Raw genomic sequence first — 18,182 nt, forward strand, 5'->3', positions numbered from 1 at the left:
AAAGGGCATGAAGGCAGAGCGCTCTCTCTCTCTCCTCCCTTCTTTGCCTTCGAAGATAGACTGCGACTGGATGGGGAGGTTCCACTGGGCGCTCACTAAGGATTTGAAGGCACAGGCGCCGTGGGCAAGCAGGATTGCTCGGACTAAACCTCACAGACGTAATGGAATTGTGCCGAGTAGTTGTTATAAGAACTGTTTCAGAATTGACACCAGAGTTTGGGTTTTTCCTCTTCCCACCCTGTTGCTTTCCCCTTGTGTTGTGATTTTTTTTTTTTAATTCTTCGGCTTCATCTGTTTTTTGTTTATTTAACACCTTCTCTTTTTTAGCCTGTCCTCCAGACACTCCAGGTTTCGGTACATCCATGAAGATATATAATGCATTTAAAAAAACACACGTTTTAAATGTATGTGCATGTCAAATAGGTCCCATCTGGTAGCGCTGAGGTTTAATTTATTGGGAGAGAAAGGAGGGGCAGGTGGTGGGTAAGCACTCTGTACAGAGATAGGCTGGAAACATTTTAAATGCTTGATAATACTCACCTTCAGCCTCACTGTAACCATTAGTTGGTGTTGCCCCCATGTGAACCCAGAGGACACATTTAAAGCTGTTTATTTATCAGGGACGCGGGTGGCGCTGTGGGTTAAACCACAGAGCCTAGGACTTGCCGATCAGAAGGTTGGCGGTTCGAATCCCCGCGATGGGGTGAGCTCCCGTTGCTCGGTCCCTGCTCCTGCCAACCTAGCAGTTCGAAAGCACGTCCAAGTGCAAGTAGATAAATAGGTACCGCTCCGGTGGGAAGGTAAATGATGTTTCCATGCGCTGCTCTGGTTTGCCAGAAGTGGCTTAGTCCTGCTGGCCACATGACCCGGAAGCTGTACGCCGTCTCCCTCGGCCAGTAAAGCGAGATGAGCGCCGCAACCCCAGAGTCGGCCACGACTGGACCTAATGGTCAGGGGTCCCTTTACCTTTACCTTATTTATTTGTCACCTTTATACCCCACCTTCCTCAAAAGAGCTCAAGGTGGTGTACGTAGTTCTCCAGCCCATTTTGCCCTCACAACAACCCTGTAAGGTAGCTTAAGCTGAGCTCCCTGCTGCCCCGTGAGCTTCATGGGTGAGCAATGATCTGAACTCTGACACTCCATTGGTAATATGGAGCTAGGCAGCCCACAAGCAACTTGTCTCTTGTGGGCCACCTAGCTCCATATTACTTACTCTGACTGGCAGCAGCTCTGCTTGGGAGTAGTCGTCTTTTCCATCAGCTGGTGTTTAAAAATAAAATATTAAATGGAGTAACACAATTATGTTACTGTTTGCTACAAAGTGAAAACGTTTCCTCTCTATGCAAGAGCAGCACCCAACTACCGTGGTACCTCAGGTTAAGAACTTAATTTGTTCCAGAGGTCCGTTCTTAACCTGAAACTGTTCTTAACCTGAAACACCACTTTAGCTAATGGGGCCTCCCGCTGCCGCCTCACAATTTCTGTTCTCATCCTGAAGCAAAGTTCTTAATCCGAGGTACTATTTCTGCGTTAGCGGAGTCTGTAACCTGAAGCGTCTGTAACTTGAAGCGTCTGTAAACCAAGGTACCACTGTATTGTGTTCTGATGTGGGGGTGCTGGTGGTATTACGGGTTCCTCTTCTTATCCCCAGGAAAAGCCTCCATACAAATTTTGCCTAACGGATTCCCCCCATGTTCTTTGTGTAAAGCGGCAACGAAACTTAGTCTCTTCTGCATTGGTCTCTACAGCCACAGCAGGCGCTGCAACCTGCCAACAGTTTGACTTCACCCCCCAAAGGCGAACTTCTCCATTGCCTCCCGAGACAGATGGGCGCCAAAAACCAGTTAAATAGTTTTAACTGGATTTTGAATAAACGTGTAAAACAATGCAATCGGCTGTGTCTGTTTTGAATTTTATTTGTGTTATTATCTGCCTTAGTGGGTCGGGCAAGGTAAAAGGTAAAGGTAAAGGGACCCCTGACCACTAGGTCCAGTCGTGACCGACTCTGGAGTTGTGGCGCTCATCTCGCTTTATTGGCCAAGGGAGCCGGCGTACAGCTTCCGGGTCATGTGGCCAGCATGACTAAGCCGCTTCTGCAAACCAGAGCAGCGCACAGAAATGCCGTTTACCTTCCCGCCAGAGCGGTACCTATTTATCTACTTGCACTTTGATGTGCTTTTGAACTGCTAGGTTGGCAGGAGCAGGGGCCGAGCAATGGGAGTTCACCCCTTTGCGGGGATTCAAACCGTCAACCTTCCGATCGGCAAGCCCTAGGCTCTGTGGTTTAACCCACAGCGCCACCCGCGTCCCTTGTTCTGAATAATGCTTTTTAAAGGGTAGGGTAAGGAGGACTGGGAGTGAGTTTATGGAACCAAGGGTGCAGGCCCCTGAAAAGGTTTAGGACCCCCTGTGCTATGATGTCATGGAACGTACGGTAGTTGTAGACTGCAGGCCCTCTGCTGGACACCCTTTGCTATTGCATAAAGGCATTTCCCAGATACATACAGATTGGTTGCTTTGTTGTTTAGTCGTGTCCGACTCTTCATGACCCCCTGGACCAGAGCACGCCAGGCACTCCTGTCTTCCACTGCCTCCCGCAGTTTGGTCAAACTCAGGCTGGTAGCTTTGAGAACACTGTCCCACCATCTCATCCTCTGTCGTCCCCTTCTCCTTGTGCCCTCCATCTTTCCTAACATCAGGGTCTTTTCCAGGGAGTCTTCTCTTCTCATGAGGTGGCCAAAGTATTGGAGCCTCAGCTTCAGGATCTGTCCTAGGGCTCAGCAAACTTTTTCAGCAGGGGGCCAGTCCACTGTCCCTCAGACCTTGGGGGGGGCCGGACTAGATTTTTTTGGGGGGGAAATGAACGAATTCCTATGCCCCACAAATAACCCAGAGAGCATTTTAAATAAAAGGACACATTCTACTCATGTAAAAACATCCTGATTCCCGGACTGTCTGCGGGCCGGATTTAGAAGGCGATTGGGCTGGATCCGGCCCCCGGGCCTTAGTTTGCCTACCCCTGGTCTGTCCTTCCAGTGAGCACTCAGGTCTGACTTCCTTCAGAATGGAGAGGTTTGATCTTCTTGCAGTCCATGGGACTCTCAAGAGTCTCCTCCAGCACCAGAATTCAAAAGCATCAATATGTTAGCACCCAGCATCTCTTTCTTGCCCAGGGATGCAGAGAATATCCTCAGCGATCCCTTGCCCACCATTCCATTGTTTCTGAAAACAAAATTTGGTTTCTCGTGTGAAAGCAGGTATGTGTAAAAAAATGGGGGAAGGGAATAATAAACCAACAAACCTGTCTTTGCAAGGGGCGGTTGCTATCATTTTGGGTTACACATTTCCTAGCTCTGCAGAATCCTTTTTTTGAGATGTGGCAAACAGTCATTTATTCCCATTTTTTATTTTATTTTAAAAATTCAGTCCCTTTCCTCATCAGTGGACTCCTCCATTGGAGGTGTTAAACAGAGGTTGAATAGCCACCTGCCTGGGATTCCTCAGCTGCAATTCCTGCATTGCAGGGGATTGAGGGCCAAACTTGGCCCTCCAGATGTTTGGGGACTACAACTCCCATCATCCCTAGCTAACAGGAGCAGTGGTCAGGGATGATGGGAACTGTAGTCCCAAAACAGCTGGAGGGCCGAGTTTGGCCATCACAGGACTAGATGATCCTCGTGGATGCCTTCAAACTCTAAAATTTTATGATTTTACGCTCCCTAGCATGGAATCCATCCCCTCCCCCACCACGGAGAGCTGTACCCTGGGACCGCTTGTAAAATGATGCCAACTGCCTCAAACACGTTGACGGGAAGATGGCTGCTGTATAAAACACTTCTTGCACAAGAGTAAGTGCAAGTAAAAAAGGAGAGAGAAAAATCCAAACTTCTTAGCCACTCCGATTCTATGAACGGAAGTATTTCAAGGCTAACCCAACTGATCTCTCAGTGTAGCTGTTGTTGGCATCTATCTGTCTCAGGAGACAATGGAGTGTACGGGGGAAGGGGGAATAAGACTGCTTCACTAGCAGCACCAAAGTGACCTCTCCAGGACACAAGTTTGGGGGTCCTGGGCTGCCCAGACGACAACACCCCCCTCTCGACCTCGCTGATGTGGTCCAAAGGAAAGCAGAACAAGATGTCTGTGGCACCAGCTGGGCTGCCAGAAGGAGGCCTACAAGGCACCATCTAACCACTCCTGATTTGTGGAGTTTTCTCCTTAGCCTTTTCTTCTACCGAAGAGATTGCACAAGACAGCAGAGCTTTAGGATCAGAGTCTCCCTTTGCAGGTTGCCCAACCCCATCTGCCCCCCTTCCCTCTGTAAACCACTCTGAGGCCTTGCTTTTTTATTTACAATCAGCCAATATACCAAATTTCATGAAATTATTTACATTATTGATAAACTGCTTTTCAGGTGGACCTCACCAAGTGGTTTACATAATTTATTTCATAAATACACCCCTCGACTGCTAAAAACAACAAAAACAACCACAAAGTGGTTTATAGAAAGAGTAAAGCAAGAAAAATTAATAAGAGTAATGAAACAAGAAAGAAAAATAGTAATAGACTAAAACCGGATTAAAACTTGCTTCAACTTCCTAAACATCTAGGTAGGCTTGTGTAAAGAAGAATGTTATTAGGTGTTAGGTGGTACCTGCAATTTTAAGGGGCCTGCCCCTGCTGCTGCTGACCCAGGCTCCTGACTTTCCTTTGTGGTGCACTGATGACAGCCCCCCCGCCCCGCAACCTGATTCAGACAAGACACGCTCGATTCTCAAAATAAAAATTTATTCAGTAACAAGAACGTTGAATCCGCACCCTGAAAACGCAGTAGTTCACATTTAAAAACAGCCGAACACCTTTGTCGGGCAAAAGTCTATGGTACAAGCCACTCTTGGGTGGGTGGAGAGCAAAGGTCAAGGGGCAGGGGGTGGATATGTAAAAAAAAAGAAAGAAGAACAGCAATAAAAGGAGGTGTTTCTCCCCAAGACACTGCAGGAGGGCTCCACATTTGCGAAAGACACCCACAGCCACAATCACCGTAGGACAGGGCTGAGTTGAGAGAGAAAGATGGATCAAGACAAGAGGCCACAACACTCTTGCCAAATTCTCAACCGGAAGTGGCTGAAACAGCCTTGAAGACAGCTCCCCCACCGCCCAAAAAAGGCACCAAGACCTGCTATCAGTGCGAGACATGGATATTTGGATTCCACAACAGGGCTTGCTATTCCAGTAGGCACAGCCCATTTCAACAGCCAGTTTATCCTGGGCTGGGAAATCAAGAAAGCGGCAGGTGTGTGTGTGTGGGTCTCCCTGTTTGGTGGCCTCCTTTGAGCTTTGAAGGGATATTCCCCAACACAAGCCATTGGGGGGGGGGGGAGTAGCATCGCTCCAAAGGGGGCATCTAATGGCGACTTGGAGAGTTAAGCAGAGTGATTCCTCCCACCTTTAGCCCTTTGGCTCTGGACAGGCGTGTTGAGATGGCAACTTTTTGTGGATGGGGGAGAGATCCATCCAAGGCTGAGTTGTTTGGTTGGGGGGGAGGAAAAAGCAAAGCCCCCAGAAAGGGGAGAGGCATCGAAGGAAGACAGAACTCCCATCCTGCCAATTTAAAAAAATAAACAAAAGGAGTGGTGGTTTGCCAGTTTCGCGGTTTAGTGTGAAATCATTCTCTTACAAGCCAGGTGGGTTTGACACACACACAGAAAGAGAGAGCCAGCTGACACTGGGAGATACGGGGAGGGGGATAAAGACTCAGCTGAAGGCATGGTACAGAAAATATTATATATATTTATATAGATCTGTTTTGTCCACATACAGAATCAGCAAGGACCCAAAACACACACACACACACACTCACAGAAACACCCACCCAGATCTCCACACCCCTCTCTTTGTGCAAGGCTCAACAAAAGCTCACAGTATACAGCTGGGTCAAAGAGCTGGAAACTGGGAGAGGGAGAGTTGCTGCTGAGATGATGCTGAACATTTTTGACATTCACAGGGCAAACCCCCCCCCCCCGAAAAAAGGGGGGGGGAGAAAGAGGGGAAGACGCCCTGAAAGAAAACATCAATTTTATACATTGGAGTAAGAATGAAAATGCCCTTTTTTTCTAAAACAGAGAAACAAACAAACAGCCATGCTTTGAACCAGTGGTATAGTTGTTTTTCTTCCCACAAGCAGATCCGCATACAGAAGAACAAAACTCGCCAACAGCTACGATGCATTTCAGCAATCCAGTTTTGATAAAGGTGGCAGTTTGGGATCGGTCACGGAGTGCAAAGTTGAAGAGCAGGGGTTTAATATTAAGAGGGGGACAGAGATGGGGGGACACCCCCCAAACAACAACAACAGCAACCCCTGGCAGAGATGAGATAGAAGGCACAGATTTGGCTTCCGGAAGAGGCCTCAATGCCAACCCTGGATTCTGAAAGCAATGGAAGGTAAAACAGCTCCTAGTCCGACTTGGGGCTCTGGCAGAGAAGTCATCAGAAAGACACTTTGCAAAAACCAACACACAAAGCCCGATTTCCAGGAGAACTGCTCAGCAAAAGATCAGGGCAAAACATCTTACGCTTACAGCACCCTCCGTTTTGCAAAGTTCACAAGAGGCCTGGCCCTGCAGTGGGGAAAAGGGACGAGGAGGAGGAAGTCTAAGAGGGAGGCAGGCACACACATACTCCTCAACACCCCTGTGAGGTCTGAAAAAAAGAAAGTAAATCCGCCTGGAATTTAGTCACAGACGATTTTCTCACATTTGAGAAGCATCCATCTTTGCTGAGGCTTAAAAAAAGAATCAAGGCAAATGTCAACTTGCAGTGATGATAGCAGCCACTTTCCACTTTGGAAGGGATATTTGACTGGCAACAAGTTCCCCTGGCTAGTTTTAGGGTCTCCTTCCTCTCTTACCTGCAGGAGGCTTGTGGGAAAGCAGCCCCCCAAAAGATACCTTTCATGATATTCTCCTATACTGCAGCATTCGCCAGCCTGTTCTCCTAAGAGAAGGGGTTAAAACGGCCTACCTCTTTCTCATTAGGAAGCAGGGTTATTATTCTATTCCTGCAAAGATTCCTGGGTGCATCAGAAGATGGGAGGTGTCAAAAGACTTCTCCATAAAAACATGGAAATTTAGAGAGGCTAGATTGGGACCACAGTTTGACACACGAGGTCTTGGCGCTCCACAGAACTCGGCACAACTGGGGCGTGTTATTGAGGACATTTAAAAAACCCAAAACCCTGATCTCCAGAAAAAATAAAATGTAACGGCACACATGTGTGCGCAAGACGGGGAGTGCATTGGCGCGCAGTGCCAACAGATGTCCTTGCTGAAACACCGGACAGTTGTGCCTTGTAGACAACGCATTGGGAACAAGAGGATCGTGCAAGCTGAAGGATTTCTTTGCTTTTCAGAGAGAGTGAAACATGCATACATTTGGCACAAGCTGAGAGAAATAATCACCTTTTAAAGAAAGAAATAACGGAAGAGAGGCAAGTGTTGGAGAAAAGGGAAAAGGAGTTAAGCCCGTTCCAGAAAGTGTCTGCAGATTTGCCACTGGTTAACCGCAGAGAAAACGATGTTAAATAGGCAGATCCATTTTCCAGTTTGCAGAAGAGATGCCTCATCGCCCCTTTCCTCTGGGACCAAAACGAAAAGATGCCGCTGCCCCCCCCATATGAGTTATCTACATGAGCACTGTTATGTACAATGTAAGAGACACAAGCCTTTCCGCAAGAAGCGACAGGGAATGATGGAGAAGAACACAAAGGGTGGGGGTATATATTTGTATAAACTTGTCAGCTTCTGAATTGTATCAGACAGAGCAGGGAGAGAAGGCCAGGCAATTTCAGGACTGGGGGAGGAGGAGGAAGGGGAGCCAAGAAGGGGGGTTGGGGTGAAAGAGGAGAAAGGAAACAGATGATATGGCCATATTCTTGAAAAGGCCCACAGCTTTATTCAAGTAATGAGAGGGTTAAACCCCTAAAAAAAGAATGAAGTTTGTTTTAAGAGAACACCCCTCACTCCCAATGGTCTTCCTTTCCCACCCAATGGTCTTCCTTTCCCTCCTAACTGCCTTCCTTTCTTCTTTCTGCAACCCCATCTCCCACAAAATCTGTAATTCTTTTAAAACAATAAAAGCGCATCTTTCTTTTGGCCCAATGAAAGAGAGCATTTAAGATATTTTTCTTCCCTTGTCTCTTTTGTTTTAAAGGAGGGGTGTTCTTTTAAGAACAAAAAAAAGTGTTGAGGTTCGTTAAGGGTTTAAAACATTTTTTTTTTAAATTAAGGGGAAAAAATCGTGATCTTGCAGTCATTTGCACAGGGGGTGGGATGGGGAGAACCATGAAAACCAGCCACCTCAAAACCCACATGCAACAGAAACAGTAAAAATAACGAACATATAAAAATTAAACCAATAAAGTGCATGTTTCAATATATATTACATCTGCCCCATTTGGAGAAAACACGACGAGGGTGTTGCAAAATAAGTCAAGTTGTTGTGGGGGGAGGAGGGGGGAGAGAGAGGGCTGGAGTTCACATGGTGTTGTACAACGGGTTGGTGGTTCGTTTCCTGTCATTTGCCTTTCTCAGCCTTCTGGGCGGTCGAGTTCTACCATGCTGGGGCCGGGGGAGCACAGCCAACCAGTGGGGCGGGTGGGGTGTCGTCGCCAGCCCTGGCAGCGGGGCCTCTGGGGGGCTAGTCAATTTTGCACCCGGAAGCTGCTGGGCTAGGCTGAACTCTTTGGCATACTGCGCCAGAGGCCTCTCCACGGGGCTGCTGAGGGCGATGGACTCGGCCGCCATCTTGAGCTGCTCAACAAAATGTGCCGTGGGCTGGGGGGCGGGCAACGACGAGGGGGCAGGTTCTGGCGTTGGCAAAGCTAGGCTGCCCTGCGAGAGTGCTTCCCCGTGGCCGGAGGGGCCCCGGAGTGATTCCAGAGCGGCTGGCCTGGCGCTGGAAGGGAAGGGGTTCCCCGAGGGCAAGTCGTCTTTTGACAAGTTCAGGCCGCCCAGTTTTGCCAGGGACGCTGAGCGCTTCATCTGAGAAGGGAGCGTGAGGCCTGCCTGCTGGACCCGGGCCTCAAGGTCCTTTGCCCACTGCCCCAGGGTGTCCCCCCTCAGGTCTCTGATGCTGTCACTGCTGGAGCTGTGAGGAAGGCCGCAGCGAAGGAGAGGTGTGGCAGCAGCCCCCACAGTGTTGGCACCCGTGCCCACCTTATGAGTGCGCAGGTCATAGTCCTCTGGGCTCCAGTGTGTCAAAGCGCCCTCGCTCCTCCGGCGCAGAGCACCTCCCCTCTCCTCAAAGGCAAACTGTCCGTTGCCAGCATATCCCCCCAGAGGGGCTGGCTCAGGGTCGGTGCTTGTGCTGTCCTGAGTGACCCCCTGCAAGCAAACGAAGGGCTGGCGATTGGAGGGCGGCGGAGGGGGGCACCTTGCCTGACTCGCAGGAGGAGAGGTGCGCATGTCGGCCGGCCCTCTGACAGCATCTTCCCCAGGGCTACCCAAGGTAAAAATGGCCTTCTTAAAGTCTTTGCTCTCTGGTTCGGAAGGCCGCGGCTTGGGCAAGGCTCCCAGGGGATTCTGGGAACACAAAGCAGCGTTGCAGTTTTCGTCCACCGCCAACGAGGTGGTGGCCATCTTGCTTTCCTCCGAGTCATCTCGCGCGTGGCCCCTTTCCTGCCCAGTGGGGCTCGGCAACCTGACCGCGTGGGTGTACTCTATGATTTCAATCCTTTTCGGAAGCAGAAGGCCAGGGGCAGGGAGGCTGTCCGGGATTTCCAGAGAAACCACCAAGCGGTGCTCTCTGGCCAACCCCTCCAGCTCTGCCAACAGGCCGTCTCGTGGGGGAGAAGACGCCGGCGGCATTTCGGGGGGTTGTTCTGAACCAGCCCCAGTCTCTGCGCCCCCAGCTCTTGAGGCTACCTTCTCCCCAGACAACTGGGCCGGCTCGTGAGATGGCTCTTCGTGCTTCCCCTTTGCTGCGGAGTCAGCTACTGCTGAGGATTCGATCCTGGAGTTCTTCCGGATGGGTAGCAGGACAACAGGTGTAGAGTGTTGCAGCTCCTGCTCTTGCCGCAGGCGCTCCTCAAACTCCAGGGTGGCACGCCGTACCGATCCAGGACACCATTTGGGCCCGGGGTTCGGAAGGCCCTCCGCCGAGTCTTCTCCCGAGTTGCTGCCATCTTCTACGTCCAGCTTACAAGAAGGCACCGGCTGGGCTGAAGCGGCTTCTCGGTCCAGTTTCAAAGGCTCGCTAGCCGCCTCCTTCGGGACTGAGCCACTGCCTTCGCCCGGCTCGGCTTTTCGAGGCTTGCTTTCCCAGGCTGACTCGGCAGGGAGCTCGTGGACCGTGTTTCTCTTCGACACCAGGACCGGATTGTTCAAGGCGTCCGTCTTCGCCTGTCCCTGCCCTGCCCCCTGGCGGATCGATTCGATCTCGGTGATGATGTCTTTCACAGAGATGGCGTTTTCAGAGTGGGAACGAGTCAGGCCGCCTGAACGGCTGGGTTCAGAGAGCTTTAAATTTAAGAGAGAAAAAGAATGGGTTAGAATTTTACAAATAAAATGCTCCCCAACGTTCAGCAAGCGTTTTGACAGAATATTCTGTAGTTCACCACCTTTCTAACTTGGAGGGGAAACAAATGGTGTGGCAGTGGATTCTGAGGGTAGAGCCCAACTTCCATTGCTGTGTCCACAGGGCTCCTCACCCTGCTAGCTGCCACATTCAGAAGCCTCACAATGCCCCATCAAAGTCATTCTGGACACCTTAAAACAGTAGCATGAGGACAGTAGCATGAGGAATAGGGGAGAGCATTGCTGAGTTCTGTGAGCTACCCCCCTCCGAAATCCCCCTACTTCAATGGCCTCTGAGTGGGTCACTTTGCCTTAGTCCCAGCCCCATAAATATTCTGATCTTTCCTGCCAGTGTTCCAATCTTTCTGTGCCTCAATGTCGTTTGCTCCCTCATCCCCCTCTCGCACTCCCAATATTCGACTCTTCTGGCAGGGGCTCCTATTTTCAAAACACTCGGCAGAAAAGCACCGCCCGCCTCGCGTACCTTCAGCCGCTCCTCCTCCACCGAGGACCCCTCGGACGGCTGCGGCGAGTTGTCCGAGGAGTTGCTTCCTTGAGCATCTTCTGTGGGGTTGGAGGGCGACAGCTCCAGCCCCGACACTTTGGAGAGACCGTTCCTCCCGCCCCCCTGATCCTCCGTCCTGGAGTGGGAACAAGTCCGTGGCCGGCTGTCCTGAGAGAGCTCCACAAACTTCTCCAAGGCGCTGAAGAAGTCGATCCGGTCGGCGCCAAAGTCCGCCTCCTCTGGCAAGGAGGTCACAGGAGGGGGGCTGGGCGAGTTGTGGTTGGAGACGTCCTGCAAGCAAGACTCCAGCTCTTCCATGGGCACCAGGTGGATGTTCCCGTCTCCTTGCTTGAGGGCGTCCTTCTCCAAGTCGTCCACTGCCAAGTCCGGGAACTCTGCCGCTGCCCCCAAGGCCTCTCGCTGCTGCAGCAAGGCATCCGAGACATTGCAATTATCCAGGGGGAACTTTGAGTCGTCTAAGCAGCAGCCGGAGGAGCACCCGTTGATGTTGTTCAAGTTCAGCTTGTCCTCCATCTGCTCGGTATTGAAGTCTCTCGTGGTGATCTCTAGCTGCACCACCCGCTCGATGCTGCACAAGTTCCCGGCGGCATCGGCGCCCAGATGGCACAAGTGTTCCGTGTGCGGACCGGCGGTCATGGGCCCAGGGGACATGGGCACGTGGTGGTGGCCGCAGGAGGTCTTGCTCTCAGAGATCTGGTCCGCCGACGTGGTGATCTCCTTCTTGCTCACCTCCATCCCGGACTTGCCCATGGGCTCGTGGTGGTCGGAGAGGTCGCTGTCGGAGTGTGAGCGCCACAGCTTGTTGTGCCGCTGCTTACTGCAGGGAAGGAGATAGGGGGAGAGAATCAGCACTGGGTTCGAAAGCCGCTCAGACAAAAGGCACGAAGGGGAAAAGGCAGCATGGGGAGAGCTCGCACGAGGGGACGGAATCGCTGCATTTGAGATGGGGTTAGCCCGCAATCGGCTCTCCTGGACCCCCAAAACAACCAGAGTTCTATCCCAAAGAATGAAGGGGCCTCATTGAATTACGCAAATTGCCAGTGTTGACTCACTCTGTGCAAAAGCAGGGACACCTGTTGAGTTGGGAAGAGGACTCTGGAGAACAGCTGGTCCCCTGCCACTGACAGCACCCTTCCTGGAAGCAGAGCCAGGACTCAAGAGTCATGCGATTCCACTGTATCATACAAATCAACAGTGCCTATTAAAGGGGGGGGGGATCCTCAGGGATGGGGGCTGAATGCGGCCCTGCAGCCCTCTCCATCTGGCCCTCAGGACTCTTCCCTGGCCACCTCCCCTTACTGCCCCTGCTTGGCACTCCCTTCCTTGAGTGTTTCTGCCTGACTGGAAAAGTGCCCTTGAACTCTGATGACGGACAGGGGACCAGAGTTGCACAATTCTGTTGGAACAGCTCTCAAGCTCTAATATAGCCTATTGGGTTGGGATCCAGGAGGAGGGAGGTTGTTTTTTGCCCTGCAAAGGGGCTCTGCAACCACAGTGCTCAAGTCAGGCACTTGCCGTCTCTGGTCAGATGCTGGTTTTGTTCCTGCTTGGCCACCTGTTCCCAGAATCGTGCCGCTGCCACCGGGGACACGGAGGCCAGCTCTCTTCCAGGGAACAAAAACATGTTGTTGCAGCTGATGAGAAGAAGGGCAGCAGCCTGGCTGCTGCGGGTGTTTTGTGCCGTCTGCTCCACAGCTTACAAGCTCTGGCCCCTAGAGGGAGCACGGACTCCGTCCAAAGCCACAGACGCTGCTTCAGTCTTCCCCTTCTCAGTGCAAGCTGCACTCCAGAGAGGGTAGCAGCCCTCCTGACGTAGCCATGCGAGAGGTGAGGAAGGGGAGGCGTGTCAAGCAGGCCGCACTCCTCCAAGGGCCACCACCAGTAGGTGGCATGTTCTCAGGGGCACAAGAATCGGGATCACTTCCACTTTAACTGTGGCAGGGTTGTTGAGAAACACCAAAGTTATAAATATCCGGGGCTTTAGAGTTAGAAGTAAAGGCAAATAAGGGGAGTTGATAGAAGTACATGCAATGTTTTCTCCCTCTCTGTTTTTGTTTTTATTATGCATTTTGTGATTTTATTTTGTGACCACCCTGAGACCTGCAGGTACACAAATTTAATTAATTATAATACCACCAGCATGGATGGCTTTTAAAGGAGCTTAGACAAATTCTTGGGACGATAAGGCTATCAAATGTTACTAGCCAAGGTGGCTACAATCTGCTTCTACCGTGGGAGGCACTACGCCTCTGAATATTAGCTGCTGGGAATCACAAACGGGATGACTGTTGCTGTTTCGCTCAGCTCCTGCTTTGGGGCTTCCCGTCAGGACACCTGGCTGGTCACTGCCAGAACAGGATGCTCGGCTGCATGAGTCACTGGTCTGACCCAGCAGCCAGTCTATTGTGAAGTTCTTGTTAGGTTTCTAAGGAAAACCCCACAACTTGCGCAGGGGAAAAAGAGACAGGGAGCTTTGGGAAGAAGGATGTCCAAGAGAATAGGAGCAGGAGTGTCAACACAAGGGGGCTTGTGAAGAAGGCGCAGCAGAGACTGTACTTTTTGAGAATTCTAAGGAAAAACCATCTTCCGCAGAAACTGCTGCTTGCCTTCTATCACTGTGCCATTGAGAGCGTGCTCACTTATGGCTTATGTGTGTGGTACGGAAGCTGTACTACCCAGGACAGGATGGGGCTGTGCAGAGTTGTTAAGGCAGCAGAGAGCATTGTTGGCTGCCCACTCTCCACCTTAGAGCAGATTTATGCCACAAGGTGCCATAGGAAGGCACTGGACATAGTAAAAGATCCATCGCATCCTGGTCACTGTCTCTTCGAGCTCCTGCCGTCGGGACGGAGATACAGGACGATGAAGACAAGAACGAGCCGTCTTAAGAACAGCTTCTTCTCCAGAGCGATCTCAGCCCTGAATGGGAAGCCTGAACTTTGAAAGTCATCTAATCTTCCTTGCTGTACTATACTGTATTGTTTTAATTAGTGTTTTTATGGAGCAGTCAAGTAATTTCGTTGTCCCTGAGAGGGGGCAATGACAATAAAGATATTATTATTATTATTATTATTATTATTATTATTATTATTATTATTATTAAGGATCTTGCTGGTGGGAGGGAATGTGGCTTGACAGTGCATCAAAAAGCAGTTGCTGCTGGAAAACCCCCTGGCCCCACAGCCCACTCTCACACCCTGGCAAAGGTGTAACCCAAGAACCACAATCTTCCCTTCACAGTCAGGCTCTGAAACCCAAGAGCTAATCATATGAATGTGAATCAGCAAATGATCTGCCCCAGGGTGGGCAGCGATGGTAAGCAAGGCCGCAAGGCAGGGGTCAAGAAGGTTTCTCTGGACTACAGTACTTTTAGCTGCTGGTCAATAGCTGCTCATTGTAATGGCTACATACTGCCTCCCGTAAGAGCACAATTATATTTACCATAATCACCATTTGTGTGCTCAAAGCAGCCTCTACAATCTGCAACAACCAGATCAGCGCTTCTTGAGAACTAAAGCATGCATGCACACCCCAGATGGGTCATGAATACTGACAAATGACATATTAAATCCTGAAAGAACCCCAAAACACAATATTCCACTCTTGCAGATTTGTGACTGAATTACTGTGGAGGCAGCTGATGACTTTCTGCATGTATTGGCCTTAAATTATGGCTGCTAATCTTTTTAATTGATTTTGTTGGTTTTTCTGTAAACCACTTTTGAGGGGTTTTTTTAATACAATCACACATTTTGTGAAATAAACAAATAAACTTTGAATATCACTTGCTGGGGAACATGAGTTGGGGGGGGGGGAGACTGCTTTGGGAGGCTTCGCACTGGGGCATCTGGCTGGCTGCTGTGAGAACAGGATGTCAGACTTGGTGGGTCTTTGGTAAACATCCACAAGTCAGGTTCCTCTACACTATTCACCTTTGTGGTTTGAAGGCAGCGTCCCCGGTTCACTATTTAGATTACAAGGAAACATCCCTGGGAAAGTGACCCAGAAACTACAACTAATCCAGAATGCGGCAGCTAAACTGGAGACTGGGAGCGGCCGCCGAGACCACATAACACCGGGCTTGAAAGACCTACACTGGCTCCCAGTACGTTTCCAAGCACAATTCAAAGTGTTGGTGCTGACCTTTAAAGCCCTAAACGGCCTCGGCCCAGTATACCTGAAGGAGCATCTCCACCCCCATCATTCTGCCCGGACAGTGAGATCGAGCGCCAAGGGCCTTCTGGCGGTTCCCTCAATGCGAGAAGCCAAGTTACAGGGAACCAGGCAGAGGGCCTTCTCGGTAGTGGCGCCCGCCCTGTGGAACACCCTCCCATCAGATGTCAAAGAGTAAAACAACTACCAAACTTTTAGAAGACATTTGAAGGCAGCCCTGCTTAGGGAAGCTTTTAAAGTTTAATAGGTTATTGTATTTTAGTGTTTTGTCGGAAGCCGCCCAGAGTGGCTGGGGAAACCCAGCCAGATGGGTGGGGTATAAATAATAAATTATTATTATTGTTGTTATTATTATTAGGAATGGTGTTTGCCCAAATACTGCCACACCTAACCATTATGCCATGCCAGCAGCTCCATGACCTCAATGATTTCGAGAAGAAACATCCACCTGCTGTTTTTGCTTTTTTTGGGGTGCTGGTGGTGGTGAGGAAAGGGCATTAAGAACATAAGAAGAGCCTGCTGGATCAGGCCACTAGCCCATCTAGTCCAGCATCCTGTTCTCATAGTAGCCAACCAGATGCCCGTGGGAAACCCACAAGCAGGATTCAAGCACAAGAGCAACACTCTCCCCTCCTGTGGCTTCCAGCAGCTGGTATTCAGAAGCATTTCTGCCTGTGGAGGCAGAATTTAGCCATTGATAGCCCTCCCCTGTGCCTCGTGGGGCAAATTTGACATCGCCTAATACAGATTTCAAAAGCGCATGTTAATAAACCCCTTTGTCCACATCAGGATCCCATCATAAAATTGCTCAGGAAAACTTTGGTGAGCCTCGGAACCACTTGTTTTCTATGCCTCAGCCGCAGTGTGCGATAGGGAGATAAGCTTTTATTAGAATGTTTAGTCCTACTAAGAGTAGACCCACTGAAGAGAACAGGCACAACTGATTGTGGCCCATTAACTCCAACAGGTCTACTCTTGAGTAGAGCGTAGTTGGATGCATCTCAAGGATTCCAGGCCTGTTTTGCAGGCTTGTCGCAAGGATCACGGCTGAGATAACTGTGCGCAAAGGGCTTTGAATGTTTGAAATGTGGTTTATAGCAACTGCCAAGTATTGGGGTTTTGTTAGTTTGTTTTGGATGGGATTCTGCGATGGGCCTTGTAGAATCTGCATTGCAAGCACTTCCCAAACATTAAGAAGTTTGGGCCAGTGCAGATAACCTGCTGCTAGCCGCCCCCCTGCTTGCCATGTGCCACCCCAACACACATGCACACACACTTTTCAAAAGGCCCGACATCCACAGCAAAGCCACCTGGAAACCACGTGGCTGGGATCCCTCTGGCAGGACAAGCCGTCTCTCTCTCTCTTTCCGCTCTCTGGAGGTCACCCGAGGACACACATGTGTACAGTTGGAAGGGGGGGGGGGGAGAAGGAAAACACAGACACATGACATATTGAGACATCTTTTCCCAATCAGATGATGGGGGTCTCTTGTTACAAAAACAACCCCTTTGGTTTTGCATAAGAAAAGGAACTTGAGAAGGTGGGGAAGGGAAAGCTGGGGGAATCTGCAACACACAAACAAACAAACAAACAAACAAACACACAGGCCCCTCGAAAGCCAGCCAGAAAGCAAAGTTGTTTTGCTGTTTGGGGAAAGCAGGTTGTGGGGGAAACACACACACACACACAGTGCGCACAGCTAAAAAGCCTTTTAAAAGATGACCTAAATTTTAATTCATTCCTGCTGGGGTGCCCCCATTTCCCCCATCGGTTTCAATGACCAACAGTTCTTACTGACTTTGTTTTCATCACAACTGATTTCACTGCATCCCAACGTATTTTTTTGGCAATTTATCCCATTAAAAAAAAATGCTTTGATTGCTCCCCACTTTTTTTTTTGCAGAAAAGGGGGGTAAAAAGATATTCAACTAAGCTAAAGACTATGCCTTTGTGCTCTTCCAAAATTCCCCCTCTTTTTTTTACACACACAGAGAGAGAGAGAGAGAGAGAGAGCGCTAATGCAGCTCCAAAAGTTTCTTGAACTTTGCATCGAAGAGAGCAAGGATTTATATCATTTCTGTGTGTGAAAGCTCATTCCATGAAACACCCTCTGGCCCCCTGCTGCCCATTGTCAGGGACGCTGAGGTGCTGTCTTGGCTGTTTCAGACTCACCTGGCCAGGAGGATGCCCTGATACTCCTCTAGCTGCCGCATGAAGCTGGGGTTGGGCTTGGTGACGGTCCGGCGCTCCTTCACGTAGTCGTAGGCCCGGTCGAGGTTCCAGCCGTACTCCTTCATGGCGTAGGCAATCACCGTGGAGGCTGACCGGCTGACCCCCATCTTGCAGTGAACCAGGCACTTGGATCCGTTCTTCCTGCAAGACGATCAAGGGAAAGGGAGGGGGAGAGAGGAGGGTTACCCAGGTTCCCAACGGAGTCATCACTCAAACGGCTTTGCTGGGGAGAGTGTTTCACAGGCGGAATCAACAAATGCCATATATATATATCAAGACCTTGCAAAGCTGGTGCCCTCCTGATGTTGTGGACCAAAGCTCACCTCAGCACCAGTTTGGCAATATGTGTTTTGTGTGTGTGCGCGCATACATACACACAATATATATCTGTATCTCTCTCCATGGGTTATCAGAGTAGATCCTCTGAAACTGGCAGGCCTCATTCACACTGACACATTTAGACAAGTTCATGGAGACAAGGGCTATGCGTGGCTATTAGTTCCACAGTCAGAGGCAGTGATGCTTCTCAATCCCAGTTGCTCTTGTGCTCAGGTCCCGCTTACTGGCTTCCCACAATGGGCATCTGGTCGGCCCCAGTGAGAACAGGAGGCTGGATTCAATGGGCCCCCTTTCGCCTGACCCAGCAAGCTCATCTCATTCTTATTTAAGGGTTC

General features: G+C 50.2%; 1 protein-coding gene across 7 annotated transcripts in view; it reads right to left on the minus strand.

Annotated features, from left to right (window-relative positions):
• Positions 1–4,773: 4,773 nt before the first annotated feature.
• Positions 4,774–18,182, minus strand: part of SSH2 (slingshot protein phosphatase 2) — a 120,646-nt gene continuing 107,237 nt past the window's right edge. For 5 of the 7 annotated variants that reach the window (XM_053366537.1, XM_053366538.1, XM_053366534.1 and 2 more), the window contains 3 exons: positions 17,449–17,649; positions 11,061–11,919; positions 4,774–10,519 (listed from right to left, as the gene is read on the minus strand). In XM_053366537.1, the coding sequence (XP_053222512.1) occupies positions 8,537–10,519; positions 11,061–11,919; positions 17,449–17,649 (3,043 nt within the window). In that variant the 3' untranslated portion in view covers positions 4,774–8,536. The remainder of the gene's footprint in view (positions 10,520–11,060; positions 11,920–17,448; positions 17,650–18,182) is intronic. The other 2 variants (XM_053366535.1, XM_053366536.1) reach the window with 2 other exon arrangements.

This window comes from Podarcis raffonei, chromosome 15, assembly GCF_027172205.1.
Source record: "Podarcis raffonei isolate rPodRaf1 chromosome 15, rPodRaf1.pri, whole genome shotgun sequence".
NCBI lineage: Eukaryota > Metazoa > Chordata > Lepidosauria > Squamata > Lacertidae > Podarcis > Podarcis raffonei.